General features: G+C 36.0%; 1 protein-coding gene across 1 annotated transcript; it reads left to right on the plus strand.

The window, feature by feature from the left end:
* The first annotated feature begins 509 nt into the window (after positions 1-509).
* On the plus strand, positions 510-3,200 carry LOC143538126 (caffeoylshikimate esterase-like). The gene is made up of 2 exons (XM_077031747.1): positions 510-1,051; positions 2,657-3,200. Exons 1-2 carry the CDS (start codon positions 512-514, stop codon positions 3,098-3,100), a joined length of 984 nt encoding a protein of 327 aa, XP_076887862.1. The 5' UTR covers positions 510-511; the 3' UTR covers positions 3,101-3,200.
* Positions 3,201-18,323: the final 15,123 nt, after the last annotated feature.

The raw sequence follows: 18,323 nt of genomic DNA on the forward strand, positions 1-18,323 counted from the left end.
GGCGAAAAGGGGCCGGGGGGTTCTTCTCGCCCTCATGTCTGTGTTGTTTGCATATATTATTATTATATATATGTGTGTGTAAGATATATATATATATATATATATATATATATGTATATGTATATATATATATATGTATATGTATATATATATATGTATATATATATTATTATATTATTATTGTAGCTCCTACACCGTTACACCCTAAAAACAAATTTTCACCCCTTACTGACTGGGCGCCAAACGATGCAAAACATCCCAATTTGTAGCTCCTCAACTACGCATAGGGTTATTATTATTCTTTTAAAATATGATTATTTGTCGGTTGGTAATTGGTTTATTCCTTAATAATCACATTGAATCAATCAAGTGAACATACAGACAATTGTCCGTTACTTTACTTTTAGTCAACCCATCCTCTATACATACACCCACCTACCCCCATCCCACTTTCCTTTAAACTCTTATTATCACCACCACCACCACCACCACCAACCACCACTCACCCGCCATGCCACCACCAACCCTCCCACCCCTCCCACCACCCCCACCATTCTTCTGGGGCGACACCCCAGAAGACCAATTCTACCACTCCCAAAACCTCACCCACTCCACCTCCCACTACCAAACCACCACAAACACCACCATCTTCACCCAATCCTGGCTCCCAACCAACCACCCCATCAAAGCCACCGTCTTCATGACCCACGGCTACGGCTCCGACTCATCCTGGTGCTTCCAGAAAGCCTGCATCGCGTACGCCCAGTGGGGCTACGCGGTCTTCGCTGCGGACCTTGTTGGTCACGGACGCTCCGACGGACTGCATGGGTATATTGGTGACATGGATAAAGCGGCTGCTACGTCGCTTGAGTTCTTTGTTAGTGTTCGGGAAAGTACGGAGTATAAAGACTTGCCAGCTTTCTTGTTTGGGGAGTCCATGGGTGGGTTGATTACTTTGCTTATGTATTTTCAGTCGGATGTTGACATGTGGAATGGTGTGATATTTACTTCCCCGCTTTTTGTTATTCCCGAAGCCATGGTTCCTTCCAAGGTAGTTTCGGTTTCAAAGTTTTAATTGTTTAGTTAGTTTCGGTTTTTTTTGTCTATAATTGAAACTGATGATCGGTTTCGGTTTTTGGAAAATCCGTAACCGAAATTAACTGATAGCTGAAATTGGTTCGGGTTTTATTTATAATCGAATAGGGGGTAAAACAGCCGGTTAATCGAACGAACAGAAACCGAACTGGGTTGAAACCGATTATGTTTTTGTTTAAGATTTTGGAAAATCCATGACCGAAACCAACTGATAACGAAATTGGTTCGATTTTTATTCATAATCGAATAGAGGTGGGCAAAAGAACTAATAAATCGAACCAAACAGAAACCGTTCGGTTTGAAACCGATTATGTAGAAACATGATTGGAATTGATTATGTAGAAACCGGAGGTTTGGAACGCTTTGTAATTTTCTCCACCGAAATCGGTTCCAAACCGGTTAAGCGAACTGAAACTGGCAAAAACCAGTCAAAATTCAAACCGAAACCGATCAAAACACGAACCGAACCGGAGTTCAACCCAAGTCGGTTTTGAGTTTTAATTGAGTTTTAAATATGTTTGTGCACCTCTAATAATCGAAATCGGTTCGGTTATTATTCATAACCGAAACCGATAACCATTTTTTGGCTTTCTTAAATTCATTACCAAAACTGAAACCGAAACCGAAATTGGTTCGATTATTTCGGTTGGTGTGTGGGTTTTTTTTTGGTTCAGTTCGGTTAGATCAGTTAATGATCCAACCAACTTTTTGCTTAGAAATACATGAAATGGAGGTATAAAAGCAAAAAGTATATGAAAATGGGATATAAAAGTTAGTAAATATATGAATTGTTGTCCATGAGTCGAGTCAGGGTGGGTTAGAGCTTGAGCTCGAAGTTAAACGAGGCAGCTCGGCTCGAGCTTGAGCTCAAAGTTAAACCAGCCTAAGATCAAACCAACGAGCTGAGCCATGACCCGAGTCAAGCTCGACTTGGTTACAAAAATGAGCTGACTCGGCTCATTTCGTTTCAAATCAAGTTTTTTTAGCTACGTTTATTCGAGCTTTTTTCGAGCGAGCTATGAACCTTTAGCTTTTTGAACATATGAAAATATGAATGGTTCAGCTTGGTTTCGGTTAACAGATGGTACACAAACAAGGTCGTAACCAATTTTCGGTTAGAAATATATTTTCATATGAATGGTTCAGTTCAGTTTTGGTTAACCGAGGATACACAAAAACAAAAATTGTAACTGATTTTATGTTAATTTCGTTTTTGGTTAATTGGTCAATTCGGTTTTCGGCGAAAGTATACGAAAATTGTGGTATAAAAGCTACATTTATATGAAAATACTAATGGTTCGGTTCGGTTTTGATTAATCAAGGGTACACAAAAAATAAGCGTAACCGATTTTCGGCTAATTCCGTTTTCGTAATCGGTTTACGGTTAAATTCGGTTTGGTTTCATTGGTTTCCAGTTAAATTCGTTTCTGCACTGCTTCATTAGTTTTCGGTTAACATTTCAGTTTTTGCTCACCCCGGTTTCGATTTTAGTTTCAACTATGACAATTAAATAAATTAAATATGTGACCTACTTACGATTCTGTTTGTTTCGGAATTGAAGCTGCATCTAACAATGTACGGGCTACTGTTCGGACTGGCAGACACATGGGCCGCGATGCCAGAAAATCGAATGGTGGCGAAGGCAATTAAGGATTTCGAGAAGCTAAAGATAATAGCAGTGAACCCGAAACGATACACAGGAAAACCGAGGGTGGGGACGATGCGGGAGGTTGTCAGAGTGACAAATTACGTACAGAACAACTTCCATAAGGTGACCGTGCCATTTTTTGTAGCGCATGGGACAGCAGATGGGCTCGCGTGCCATTCTGGATCAGAAATGTTGTATGAACAGGCTGCAACTCCGAAGGAAGATAAGACGTTGAAGCTGTATGAAGGAATGTACCACTCGTTGATTCAAGGCGAACCCGATGATGCGGTTGAGCTCGTGTTGGGAGACATGAGAGCTTGGATTGATGAAAAAGCTCAAAAGTTTGCTAAAAAATAATGGTAAGTGTTATGTTCTTGTTGAAGAATTTGCTTCAAGTAAAATTGTTTTAAGAAAACATTATCTTGTGTTATTGATTTAATGTTCGTCACGACTTTGACGAAAACTTATATGTATGTTTGATTACTTATACGCAAATTTGTTTTTCCGTATTATAAGTTTGTCGAAAGATGTCCCTGTTATAGAAATGTACATGAAACATAACCTTCGGAGCAACGTGAATGTTGACTCGAATAGTTGGGTAGCGAGTGGGCGATAACCCTCTGGTTAAAAAAAATAGACACAATCTGAACGATCATAGGGAGGTAACGAAGTCATGGAGTCTCTGTGATGACACCGTATCATGAACAGAGGCGAAGTATAGTTAGGGGCCAGGGTGGTCCCGGCCTCCTGAAATTTTGCGTAGTAGTGTAAATTTACTCGTTTTCGTATGAAATTTTTTATAAGTAGTGTAAATTTAGCCGTTTTCAATCGAAATGTTGAGCCTGCCCCCCCTCGTTTGTGAATTGTTTTAATACATTTTGAGTCAGGCCCCCTGGTATCGTAGTCCAAGCTTCGCCACTGATCATGAACAAGGGTTTAGTGCGCTAGTGAAATACCGGATTGACAGCTAAGTAGGTGGCACTTATATTGTCACGCCCTAGAGTAGGCGGGCTGGAATGAGATAACCGCAACTTGTGAAGAAAAAATATAATCTAGTGAATCCCAATAGTTGTATGAGTTATGACACAGTACTCAACCTCGGTACTAGAACATTATCTTTATGTTGCTTTTCACGGACCGAGGCTGAGTGTCGACTAATAAGCCACTAGGATTACACTTTACATGGTACATCAATACATTGTGCACTTACGCGCACCTAACAATGTTAGCCTCGGAGGAGCATAAACTAAAGGCGATGTACGTTTCGAGTCTACAACGACTATGCTCTCATTGGGTCACGTAATTTTAGTATTTGAGAGACGGGGTATGGTTTGTCGTAAACTGGATCACCGAATTATAATGAGAATCTGTAAATTTTCTTGCTTGGTCACAATATGAGTAATAGTCTAATAGACTTTATTCCAACACCTCAATACACTTTGAAACCGTTAGACGTCGAACATCTAAACGAAGGCCTATAGATGGTACGCGTCTTTAGTGTTCGAGTCCAATGTCGCATTAATACTTGCAAAACATAGTTGTTTTCTATCGGACAACTCACTCTTGACAAGGTGGTTATGCCTCTCTAGAGGGTGTGGGGAGGTTTGTTTGTAATAAACTTGATAGTTTTTTAGTAGAGGTGTGTTTTTTAACCGTACCCGAATACCGAACCCGACCTGAAGCCACTCGGACCCGAATTAGAAAATACATGAAAAACCCAAACATTAAATGGGTCGGTTATCGGGTCATTTTTTTCTCAACAGCAAACCCGAACAACCCAAAACACGAAACAGACCGAAAATTTACTGTTTTTTCTTTATAGATGTGTTTTGGTTTGGAGTCTTTGGTATTTGAAATTTATGTTGTATGGTTGTTTTGGGACTTTTGAACATCATCATACGTCATATGATGTTTGAACTTTCATGATCTTATTTAGTAGCATGATGTTATTTTATGAATAAAAATCCCTTTTTTTTGTCATTTTGCATTTAAACTCGGAAACCGAACAACCCGAACCCAACCAAACAGAATTTATATGAGTCGGTTATTGAGTCATATTTTCCTGAAAAAAAACCCAAACAAGCCAACCCGAAACCCAAAAAATTAACCTAAAGAGCACCTCTACTTTCAAACTTTAACTGTTTTCTTTTCACCATTTGTTTTTACATAAACAAAACCTGAGATGTTTTGTAAACATCTTTTGTGATATTGATGATACCATTAATGTATGGCATTTATAAAACTATTCTAAAATTATTAAATCATCAGCTCAAAATTTTTTAAATTTGAAACATGAATATAAAATTTGAACAAAAAGGTTGAAGTTAACTTTGATAAACAGGCCCGTTATATATGAGTATGGGGCCGAGGCCCTATGTTTAGTTCTAAAAAAGCAGGCCTGACCCATTTAAGGCTTAAAAAACTTATTAATCACCTCAAGTTTAATTATTTATAAGTAACCAAGTTTTAAAAATGTTTCAATTAGATCACTCAAGTTTAAAAATCGTGTCAATTAATCGCTCAACTTTTATTAAATTAAAGGTTTTAACATATTTTTTAGCCTTTTCTTTTTTGTTTATGAAATTTTTTTATCTTTTTTTTTATGTTGACGTTAAGTGGTGACGCAAATTTTATTTGTTATTTTTAAAATTTTAATATAATTAGCGTTTTTTTATTTTTTTAAACTTAACAACATATATTGCAAATCTTGACTCCCCACATCTTATCCTCCATTGGTTTCTTAACGCACAAAAAAATCGACGAGACTCGATTTGAGGAAAATTTACATGAGTGTACTAATTAAAATACTTTTAATACTTTTGAAACATGTTTAATGCTTTGTAAATTAACATTCATTCCCACCCCTAAAATTTAACTAAGAGTTACATTTTTCTAAATTACTTCTCACTTTTTAACTCATTTCATTTATTTATTTCTATTCAATTGAATAATATTTCTTTGTTTGTCTTTTTATACCATTCACACTCACCATAAAAAAATATTTGAATAATGATGCGGGGAATGAATATTGATAATCAAATTTAGGGAATTGATTTGCTTTTGCTTTTACATACGTATATATGTGGTATGGAGATAGGGATGATGGACGTGTTGTTAAAAGTGGTATTAATTTAATATGGGTTAGAGATGGGGATGAAATGTGAATGCTCTAATGTCTTGTTAAAAGCGGGTGTTAATTAGTATAGAGAAAGATATTCGAACCTACAGGAAAACAATAAATACAAGTAATTCGAGATGGATTATGAATGAGTATTCGGATATATTAGGGTTAGTTTTCAAAATTTTGTAGGTTTAAAGAAAAATATGGTATCTGGCAATACCCACATAATTTACCATAAAAAGTGTGTAGTAGTGTTGATTATTTGATCCCCTAGTTCATAATTATGACCCTATATCTATATCTATAGTATATCTATAGGATACAATACAAGGAGAGATTATCTATATCAATAGGATAGAATACAAAGATAGATTATCTGTTAGTGATAGAATATAAAAGAGAAAAGAAGAAAGAAAGAATAAAAATAGTTTGAAAGGTGATTAACATGTCCAAAAGCAAACCTAATTTTCAAAGGTGGACGGTGATTCATAATTAATTATTTAATTAAGATTAAAATATACACACACCTCTCACGTTGAGTAAATCAATATATTATATCCTAAACCACTCAAAACATATGGACACCAAATATATTCATCAAAAGTTGAATCATAGACATTAGCATGTTGGATTAGCCTGGAACTAAATAATTTAAAATAGTGAGCTCTTTATAACTGTTTTTTATAACAATTTAACTTTTAATATACACACATATATAAAAACACACACACACATAAAAAGATATTGTAGTTGTTAGGGTTGGAGACTCGAACAAAGGGTATTAGGGCAGCCGGCCCTAATTAGGGTTAGCCGGCCCTAATGGGTCCCATCTTATTTGTTTGGGCCTAACTTGGAGAACAAGTTAGGAACCCTAGATTTAGTCTATATATACCCTAGTTGTAATTGTAATCTTGTGTGCCTTGAGCTTAATGAAATAACCTGGTTGCAGCCCGTGGACGTAGGTCCCCCACTGGGACCGAACCACGTAAAATTCTTGTGTCGTTTATTTTTCTATACCGCGTGTTTATATCGTTTGTGTGTGTGTGTGTGTTGATTCCGCTGCGCCGCTTTGTTCCTAACAAGTGGTATCAGAGCTTTGGCTCGTTGTTTACACACGGTTTTGCACGGGTATCGATCGAGAAAAAAGGTAGAAGAGGCTGGTTTGAGAAGGGCTGCTACAGTGCCGCCGCTACAGTGCCGCGGTGAACAGTATCCGGCATGAACAGTATCCGGCCGTGAACAGTGATTCCGGCGGTGAACAGTATTGTCAGAGATCTTCGTTTTTCTGGTTAACAGGGCTGTTCGGGGCTGTTTTTCAGGGCTGTTTGGGACGGTTTTCCGGGTGATTTTGCAATTAGAATTCCTGTTTTGGACTTCTTGGAGTTGCAGGTTTCACTCGGGCTTTGCAGGTGAAGGTCGGGTCAGGTGTTTCGGGTTATGACATCGCGGGTATAAATGGTTTTGTTTATAGTACCAGGTTAATCTCTTTGAAGCCGCCGATTAGGGTTTGGTTATAAAACTCTTGGATTCGTCGAATAAAGGTTAGAGATTTAGTTAGTTTCTGTTGACTGTTTATTATCAACTGTTTGAGAACCGAGTTACGTGAAAATCAATATTTGGGTTTAGATTTGTCTGCGAAGTTTATTGTAGGAGCAAATCGGTCAGTTGACAATGTTCGGTAGAGAACATCCGTCAAGTTCTGGCTCGTACCATTGATGTGTTCACTGTTTCGATTTGTTTCCTGATTGCTATTGTTATAGCTGAAGACGGGATGGGTATGATCGAAGGTTTGACCGGTTTGGATTTCGGTTGGTTGGTTTTGTCAAAGGAACTTGGATGTGGTACTGTGGGATAAAACAGGTGAAAATGGAACTAGCAGGTTGGAATGCTTTGGGTTTTAAGTATTCTGATTCTGGTGTGCTGGTGACGACATAAGTGAAAAAAAAGGGAAGTCAGGTTGAAAGGTTTATTCGGTTAGGATTAGCTGATCGGGTGTACAATCGCGGAATCCTTGGTACCGTTTGCTTTCGGTAAAGCTCTACTGCTGTTAGTTATAACCGTTTGCCGGTTAGCTGGTCTGGAACTATGAAATTATTTCTTGTTCGGTGGTGATCAGCAGTTCGACATTTGAGGGGATCCGGGATCTTGTGCTGGGTGAACACGTTTACCGGGAAAAGTACGATCGGGGATAATCTCATAGAATGTTGGTTTTGGTAATGGGTTGGGATAACAGGGACAGTGGGAGCTGGGCATAGTTGACTTCGTGGAGCTGCATGGAGGTTCGTGACATTCTTTAGAGTCAATGTCAAAAGATAATGAATTCTGCTTCTGAGAATGTGTCTGGGTTGATGCATTGGGACTCAGTGAAGGCAGTGAGACTCTTGGGTTCGAGATTCTGGTATACTTCATTTCATGTTACCCACTGTAGTGAAGTATTGGTGAATCTTATTGAAGACTTTGGGAAGGTACAAGTTTATGTATCGCTGGAAGAAGGGAACCAACTTCCGAGTATTAAAGTCTTGGCTCGCTGCATCGGGTAGAGCTAAGTGGATTCATTTTGCAAGTGTGAATCCTGGAGCCACCGGGATGTAGCTGAGTGCATTCGGAGGTTTAAACTAGGTCAGGGGTTTTGGAACAGTGGGAGCACGAACCGTGTTCTAGGTACAGTTCAAAACACCGTTGGGTTTTGAATACCGGAATTCCGAATGGGAAAATCTCTCCTGGGTACTTGCAGGTTTTGGAGAGTGGTGTTTTCTCTGGGAGTCTCTGGAGCCGGTAGTTCGAATCAGTGGGAGCCGGTTGAGATTGAGGATGAGTCAATGGCGGGTTTTGCCATGGCTGGGTCATTGATGACTGTTGGGTTGGAGCTCAATGGAGCTTCAACTGGCTCTTCAGGTAATTGAGGAGCGGGCCGCTGCAACTAGGAGGATTAGATTGAAGTCTTAGCTTGTTTATGGGAACTGAGGCTTGGAGGACTTCTTTTATTTGAAATCATAGCTTGTTCTTGGGAGCTTGAGGCTTGGAGAACTTCTGACCGTGAAGTTTTAGCTTGTTCTTGGAACTGGAGGCTTGGAAGATTTCTGTTTTTAAGATTACTGGAGTTACAGGTATAGGGTTTGCTTGGATGGTGGATTGAGGATTGCTCGAGCCTCCAAGTGGGAGATTGTTAGGGTTGGAGACTCGAACAAAGGGTATTAGGGCAGCCGGCCCTAATTAGGGTTAGCCGGCCCTAATGGGTCCCATCTTATTTGTTTGGGCCTAACTTGGAGAACAAGTTAGGAACCCTAGATTTAGTCTATATATACCCTAGTTGTAATTGTAATCTTGTGTGCCTTGAGCTTAATGAAATAACCTGGTTGCAGCCCGTGGACGTAGGTCCCCCACTGGGACCGAACCACGTAAAATTCTTGTGTCGTTTATTTTTCTATACCGCGTGTTTATATCGTTTGTGTGTGTGTGTGTGTTGATTCCGCTGCGCCGCTTTGTTCCTAACAGTAGTAAGTGGTGAAGCTTGGACGAGTTCGTCTGGGGCTGGATTCAAAATGTATTAAAAAAGTCATAAACGAGTGGGGTCGGGCTCAAATTTTCGATCGAAAACGGGTAATGTACACTAATAAGAAAAAATAGGGGGGGGGGGAAGACCTGGGCCCTCACTAAGCTTCGCCAATGATTGTAATAGGGCTCGGTGTAACGGTGTTAGATTCAGTGATTAATTGTAACATAACTGTTAGAGCGGTGTCGCTGTAGTAATCATCTTTTGCTTTTATCAATCATGTTTGTTAGTTGAATTATTCGGTTTCACTCGTTTTCATCTTATGTCTCTATTTCAGATCTTAATCAATATCATTACAATTAATATTTCACATATATCAAGCTTGCTTGCACTTGAAATAGGGATTAAGTGATTAACCATAAAGGGACCTACATATTTTATATAACGCAATATTCGTTCATATAATTACTACTTTGGGCATGCACATCAGCACATGATTACTTTTTATATTTGTTTCGTACAGTGTTTCTGGAAATGGATAATATTAAAGTACTAACGTTTCAACACAGCAAATTTTTAATTATTGGCGTTTGATTCCATTCATGTGTTCAAGATCTTTTCACATGCATTGTTAGCTGGCAATTGATATGTTTTGAATATTTTTTTTGAGTAAGGAACAAAGCATAGCTACTCAGGTAATCCAATGACAAAATACGACCTCTTATGCCCACGAGGCCACGATCACAAACAACTATGGGTAGCCCAAGCCTAAATCTCATGTTCCGGGAAAACCTAGTCGCCCGAAGGCTCCACTACTGTAAAACTCAGTTGGGAACTTGAAATCGGATTTGAACTTAAGACATTGCAACCACCCGTCTAAATTTTCACTTCGCTTTAAATATCAGTTGAGCTTTTAGCTCAGTGACGTTTTATTTTGAAATTATCAAGCACTTTATTTATCTTGTAATAATTATGTAAATTTACCTCGTGCTATGTAATAAATTATAGATATCAAAATTTTCATAAAGTTATTTAGGGGGTGTTTGGGATTGTTTATTTTAGCTTACTTATATTTATTAAAAATAATAAGGTATTTGGGTTTGCTTTTGGTGTGAGAGTAATAAGTTAATAAGTTACATTTTTATAACTTAATTATTAAAAAGTTATAAGGAGTTTCCTTAAAAAATCCCAAATACCCCCTTATAAAGGTCCAGATGACAGAATTAATGTTACATATTAAGAATGTAACTTATGTATGATTTCAAATTGACATCTATTGTGTAATCAGGCTTTTGTCATGTTTATGCTTTTGGGTATATGCCGGTTTTTAACTGAACCAGATGAGAAAAAAGCTTACGATTAACGTTAGACACTTAGACAAATAATATGGTCAATTGCTTAATGCTAGACTAGTTTGGTTTTGATTCAACCGGTTTTGACGTGTTTTTGCTCACCCTTAGTTGCACACGCTAATGCAATAACTACCAAATTATAACCATTTAGGTCATACAATTGGGTACAATGAGTCCGTGAAACTCATCAAGTGCTTTTAATTAATTGTTTTAAACATGCTTTTTAGGTGTTACTTGACAAATGACAATGACACGTTTGGAAAAAGTTGGTTATTTTGATAAAAAACCCCATAAGCCAAAGATCTTGTTCTGATCAATATAGACCTTTAGATGGGGCTTTACCTTGAAGACGCATAGTCGTCTATTTTCAAGCTGATATCAACCTAAATGGTTCTATATAAATGTACTATTCAGTTTAGCAATTGCATTAAAGCATTCACAATGAAAACCATATTCATATCCATATAGTTTAACCAAAATACACACATGTCCATAAATTTTGTTCCCTTTTTTTTATGAATCTTCAAATCCGATTTCCCATATATACTTATAAAGTCATAATCAATTAAATAATACATCTTTTCACTTACAACCACATTAAATTATAAGATATCATATGAGTTTAATAGTGAACACCCAATTATAATGTTATCTTTTACTTTTGTTTCTCATATAATTTATGATATGGGTTATGGAGATTAAGCCTCTATGTAAGGTTGAAAATTAATAAAACAACATACTGTCCTTCTAATTAGGGGTGTGCAAGAAACCGATTCAAAATCAAAAAGACCGAGAAATCCAAACCGAAAAAACTGAACCGAAACAAAAACCGACGCCTGGTTTTATGTTTCTGTAAAAACCAAACCAACATTTCGGTTTTGGTTTTGCATGTAATAAAAACCGAAAAAACAGAACCGAACCAAATTCCTAAATTTTTGTTTTTTTTATATTTTACATTACGTAATTAATCATAATTTAACAAATATGTCACTCAAATATTTTTGGTCAGATGTTTTAAGTCTTTTATTTTACAATTAACAAAATTATTTATACCTAAATTCATTATTTTTAGCAAACTTTTTTTTCGGTCTAAAATTTTCCAGATCAAATGGCAAAACCCGAAACCGTACCGAAACAAAAACGAAAACCGAAATTGAAAAAATCGAAACTAAACGGTTTCTAAAACTCCAAATATTGAAGTTTTGATTTTCAGTTTGTTTTAGCCAAAAACCATACCGACCCGCACCACAAAGATTTGCTTCTAATTTATATATATGAAAGAGGACACAGACTCAATTGTGATTGATGGAATAGTGAAGACAAGAATTTGGTGACTTTTAGGAGTTAGGAAAGTATTCTAGATTGAATCTTTTAAACCGCAATTAAAATATAAAGAAAAAGATCATTGGTTCCATAAAAGAAAAAGTTTGGATAGGTTGCATTAAAGCATTCACAATGAAAACCATATTCATATCCATATAGTTTAACCAAAATACACACATGTCCATAAATTTTGTTCCCTTTTTTTTATGAATCTTCAAATCCGATTTCCCATATATACTTATAAAGTCATAATCAATTAAATAATACATCTTTTCACTTACAACCACATTAAATTATAAGATATCATATGAGTTTAATAGTGAACACCCAATTATAATGTAATCTTTTACTTTTGTTTCTCATATAATTTATGATATGGGTTATGGAGATTAAGCCTCTATGTAAGGTTGAAAATTAATAAAACAACATACTGTCCTTCTAATTAGGGGTGTGCAAGAAACCGATTCAAAATCGAAAAGACCGAGAAATCCAAACCGAAAAAACTGAACCGAAACAAAAACTGACGCCTGGTTTTATGTTTCTGTAAAAACCAAACCAACGTTTCGGTTTTGGTTTTGCATGTAATAAAAACCGAAAAAACAGAACCGAACCAAATTCCTAAATTTTTGTTTTTTTTATATTTTACATTACGTAATTAATCATAATTTAACAAATATGTAACTCAAATATTTTTGGTCAGATGTTTTAAGTCTTTTATTTTACAATTAACAAAATTATTTATACCTAAATTCATTATTTTTAGCAAACTTTTTTTTCGGTCTAAAATTTTCCAGATCAAATGGCAAAACCCGAAACCGTACCGAAACAAAAACGAAAACCGAAATTGAAAAAATCGAAACTAAACGGTTTCTAAAACTCCAAATATTGAAGTTTTGATTTTCAGTTTGTTTTAGCTAAAAACCATACCGACCCGCACCACAAAGATTTGCTTCTAATTTATATATATGAAAGAGGACACAGACTCAATTGTGATTGATGGAATAGTGAAGACAAGAATTTGGTGACTTTTAGGAGTTAGGAAAGTATTCTAGATTGAATCTTTTAAACCGCAATTAAAATATAAAGAAAAAGATCATTGGTTCCATAAAAGAAAAAGTTTGGATAGGTGCTATAATAAAACAGATTTAATTATTAAAACCAGAGTATATAAAGATGATTCGCAACATAAACTATCTTCCTATAGTGGTAACTTTAGCAGTATAATTGTAAGATAATTTAGACTACTTTAATAGCAGCTGGCCTTATGATTGACTGATATATGCTAGTGGTTACAACTTCAAATCTTATGATTATTTAAAACCTAATTTAGGTGAGTTTTTTTTTTTACGATTGTAAGATTCCTTTTTGATGGTGTTCTTGGGTTAGTCAGGTTTTGATAGGTGTGAGCACGGTTTGGTTCGGTTATTGAGTGAAACCCAAACCTAAACTGAAGCTATCGGTTATTTTAAAATACCAATCGATCGGTTTTCGGTTATCCGGTTATTTGATTATTTGATTTTCGGTTTCGGTTTCGGTTATTTTCGGTTTTTTTATTGTGAGTAGACAATAAAAAAAAGAATTCAAAAAAACAGAGTACCTCATATATATTGAATTCAAAATACAAAAACAGACACGTGTTACGTGGAACCAAACAAATACAAAGTTGTTTGAGTAGTATAGTACAAAATTCAACAAAGTTCATAATAAAAAAATACTAAAAGTTTGGCCCGAATTTTCGTTAATTATCTTTTTCATCTTCAAAGTTTAGACCTAATCTTCAGCATCTTCAAAATCTTTATCACCATCAATGGTAGACTCTTTTGATGTTTTGTTTCCGGTCATAACATCTTAAGAAATACACGTAGAAAATATAAGTTCGATTAATCGGTTCAGTTTGGTTTTTTTAATATGGATAACCGAACCTAAACCCAAAAATCAGTTTTTCGAAAAACTAAAAATTAACCGCCGGTTAATGCTTCGGTTCGATTTTTTTTCGATTATTCAGTTTCGATTCGGTTTTCTACTCACCCATAAATTTTGAGTGTCAGAAACTTAAAATCAATGTTGAATGGTTGGTATTCTATCTTAGAAAGCCACATTCGAGTATTAGCCAGTTCCAAATGCTATTAAAAGGAAATACTATTTGATAGAGACAATACACTATATATCTTCCAAAAGTTGATAACCGTTATATTATTACTTTACCAAAGCATGATTACATGTGCATTAGATTGTATAATATTGTGTTTTCAGAGATAAAATTAATTCATTTAAATAATAAATTTAATTCATTTATTTAACAACAATTTACAAAACTAATATGATCAAGTTACTCGAGCCAAACCAGTTCACAAGCCAAATCAAAATGAGTCTTTACATGAAAGAGCTACATTCGACTCAAAACATTCATACGAGCCTACGTATTCAAGCCAAATCAGCTCAAATCAAATCGGCTAGATCTTTTAATAAACCAATTGATACGAACTGATGGTTGAATCGGAAGCCATGCACAAGCTATTTAAACAACCTATTTTGGTATATATAAAAGAGAAGAACGATATAATTTACTAAAAGTTTGAAGGAAAATAAATATTTATATTAAAAGAAATACGAAAGTAATTATAACTAGAGAAGTGGTCCAGACCATAAAAATACAGTGTTCTATACAGTGTATAAATTAAATTTCATATATTCTTAGATAAAAAAATGACAAAGTAATACTTGACATTTGACAAGTCAAAGAATATTACTGTCCATGTAAACTTCAGAAAAATGGTATTAAAATCCACACGTGGTTAACGTTTTGTGTTGTTTTATTTAAACGATATACGCATGCAAATGCATGTCAGTTTGTTAATAATTATCTATATTAATTACAACTAGGTAACAACTCGTCGCAATAAGGCTGTGTACTAAGTGCGTTACGCCGCCGACACTAAATCAAAAAAGAAATTTGAAAACGTCCATAAATAATATCAACACAAGTATAGGTTATGATTCATGTGAAGCGAATTCGGGCGATATTAGTTAAATTCGATACGATACCGAAACTAAACGATTGGTAAAACTTGGCTACTGGGGCGTGAGTCGACGCAAATTCAATCGGTAACGATTAGCTTCATTACGATACCAGAACTATTCTCAAATAGATTAAATTAGTTAACCTATTTAAAACTAAAAGAGAAAAAGGAAAAAAAAAAACATGGTTATTAACATATTTAAAACTAAAAAGTAAAAAAAAAAACATAATGAAACAAAAAAGAAGCAATATAATATTTTAGAATAAATTGATTGTGACTCAATGGTAGAGCACTCACTTCAATGGTGGATCCATGATTTTTTTTCCAATGGGTTCACTGTTTTTAAATGCTCTAATTTTATACGACCGGCCATAAAAATTTCGGGTCGATTCGACGGTTTAGGTCGGTTCAACGATTCGGGTCGGGTAAGGCCATAAGGTTCATTACATTTTTTTTGAACGGCGTAAGGTTCATTAGTCATTACATAACATAAATACGATAAATTAACAAAAAACAAACATCGTCATAGAAAGGATAACATACATAAGAAAGATACGATTGTCTTTTAAAACAAATAAAAAAAACTTATAGTTGTTCTTTACGAGTTTTCATCTTTTGGAAACGTTGCATTACATCTCCAAATCTATTCTTGAGGGTTGTTTACTACTTGAAGATGATGATTGAATGTTTGATGGTTCACTTGATAAATATCTTTTAATATTCATAATGCCTACAAATCAAATTTAAACATCACTAATTTTCTAATTCAATTAACAAACTTCAACATAATCATACTTTCTAACTGTAATTTCAGTAAATAAACAATAATAATTGAAGCAAAACATCAAAGCATACCTTACTGAGTCTGTGAAGATTGGAGTTAAGGAAAGATGGAGACTAGGGATGGAGAGGAAGACAGAGGAGGCGAGGACATTGTGGCGGAAAGAGAGATGGACGTCGGCGGCCGGTGGTGGTGGGGGATTAGGGTTTGAACTGCAGGTCTGATGTCTGATGTTGTGTGTTAGCGATGGGTAAAAGTAAAAATAAAGATAACCCTAACTTACTTTGCTGGATAAAAAAAAAGGAAACAAATCGGGAAATAAAAAAAATTAAGCTGTGGCTGAGACTCGAACCTGGGTCAACTAGAGGGATGGCGGGATTAAAGGGAGGAACATTACCACCAGACCAGAGTTATATATTGCTTATGGTTTCACTCTCAAAATATATATAGGTTCACTCTCACAAACTATACCTATATTCTATATAAATTTCGGAACTTAGTGGGTTCCCGTGAACCCGTATGACACTATATAGATCCGCCCCTGACTCACTTTACTAGTGAGAGGTGGGAGGTTCAAACCTCACTATTACCAATTTATATGGGAGATATGAGGGATGACCCTGACTTGCCAGGGTTCGAGTCCTGATCTCACCCGGTTTTACAGGCTCCTCGTTGTCGTGCCATTTGGCGGGCGTGGGGTCGGGTTTTATCCGGTGAATCCCTCAATAGGTGGACCGCTAGGGGTTCCGTCCGCCAAACTAGTAGCCGGCTCGGGTTACCTTTAGCCAATGGGGGCCACGTACGGAGTACCCGGCGTTACTTAGTTGGTCGTTCAAAAAAAATATAAAATATTTTAAAACAAACTTATGGCACACACACTCAACTTTTATAGTATGTATCTGTCCATATAAATGGGTTTATAAAAAGAATCCTATTGTCATTTTTAATTTTTGATTTGAGACTTCTAATGTGTTTGACATGAATTTGTGGGTATGGGCCTCGTTAAAACCGAATAGTTCTAAAATGAGTTATAATATCTCATTTATTTGTGAAAATATTTCATAATCAAACAATAAATTTCGCGGGTTATAAAAAGAATCCTATTGTCACTTTTTAATTTTTGATTTGAGACTTCTAATATGTTTGACATGAATTTGTGGGTACGGGCCTCGTTAAAACCGAATAGTTCTTAAATGAGTTATAATATCTCATTTATTTGTGAAAATATTACATAATCAAATATAAATTTCGCGGGTTATGGGTCTCACCAAACCCAGATAGCCCTTAAACGGGTTATAACATCTCATTTATTTGTGATATGACCATTTAATCATTAAACACTAATTTCGACTTTTCGTGGTTCATGGGTCTCACCAATCCCGAATAACCCTTAAATAAGTTATAACATCTTATATATTTGTGAAACACTTTCATCATCAAACCATTAATTTCTCTTCTTTAAGTATTATTCGTTAACGACCTATTAACTCCATCACTGGCTAACTTGTGATTACCACCCACCATCGACAAACCCTAAATTTAATCATTCGTCGGAATTAATTTTTTTAAGATATAAAAACATACATAAAAACAATTAGAAAACAATATGGACTTTTTTTCAAAAAATGTTAGGCATTTATAAAAAACTATATGGGCTTTACACCAGGGACGTCCCCGAGAATCCTTAATAAATTTGGGGCCTTATGCGAGGAAAAAAATGCCCCCCCCCTAAACATAAGCTTAATAACCTATATATATAATTTATATAAATGTGATACAACAAGATAAGGTATTCAAGCGGGTGAAAGTATAGAGCTACTAACCATAGTCAGAAAAGTTGGTTGGCATTCAAACAAGAGAGAAAGAAGTCCCGATCAGGCTACAAGTGGGACAGGAAGCGAGGGCCGCTATTCCGGTCAGCTTGTTAGAAAGGGAACTAGCACCCTAAAGATAGCTACTCTCGCTTTCTAACAGTAAACTAAACTGCCTTCCGGTCGCCTCACCAACGCCTTCTCTCCTATCGGTCGAACTTTTCCATCCTCTCTCGTTGGGAAAGGGGATCGATTACCTTTCTTAGCTAGGATAAAGTCACTGTCATCGCTCTCTCCTTGATTCGCTCGGAAATCGTACCTCGCCTCTCGTCCATAACCTAGCCCGAAGCTCTCAAGCGATTGATTTCACACAAGTACCAGGACCTTCTTTTATAGGGGAGTTAGAATATGCTCTAGAATAGTCGAATGAATGATCAGTCTTGCTCCGTGCCCCTTCTCCCTCTTCTTCCGCTTTACAACCGGAATAAGGAACCTTAGAATTCACCCCGATGAAAAAATGGGATTTGAGAGGCTAGCGAATCGGAATTGTATGGAATGTCCTACTCCTGCCCGAGCTTTCCGAAATTATGATAATAAACAAAACAAAAGTGTTTGTAGTGAAATTTTATAATAGAAACACTTGACAAATCGTGAGGCTTTTCTAGCATTTTTGGAAGTA

The sequence above is a fragment of the Bidens hawaiensis genome, unplaced genomic scaffold (assembly GCF_021521415.1).
Source record: "Bidens hawaiensis isolate Kalapana, Puna unplaced genomic scaffold, B.hawaiensis_p1.1 tig00000780_1, whole genome shotgun sequence".
Taxonomy (NCBI): Eukaryota; Viridiplantae; Streptophyta; class Magnoliopsida; order Asterales; family Asteraceae; genus Bidens; species Bidens hawaiensis.

Bases quoted from the DNA above. Each gene is read 5' to 3' on its own strand.
- LOC143538126 (XM_077031747.1), top strand. From the start codon at position 512: ATGCCACCACCAACCCTCCCACCCCTCCCACCACCCCCACCATTCTTC. The intron at 1,052-2,656 runs GTAGTTTCGGTT...TCGGAATTGAAG, and splicing joins AAGCCATGGTTCCTTCCAAG to CTGCATCTAACAATGTACGG.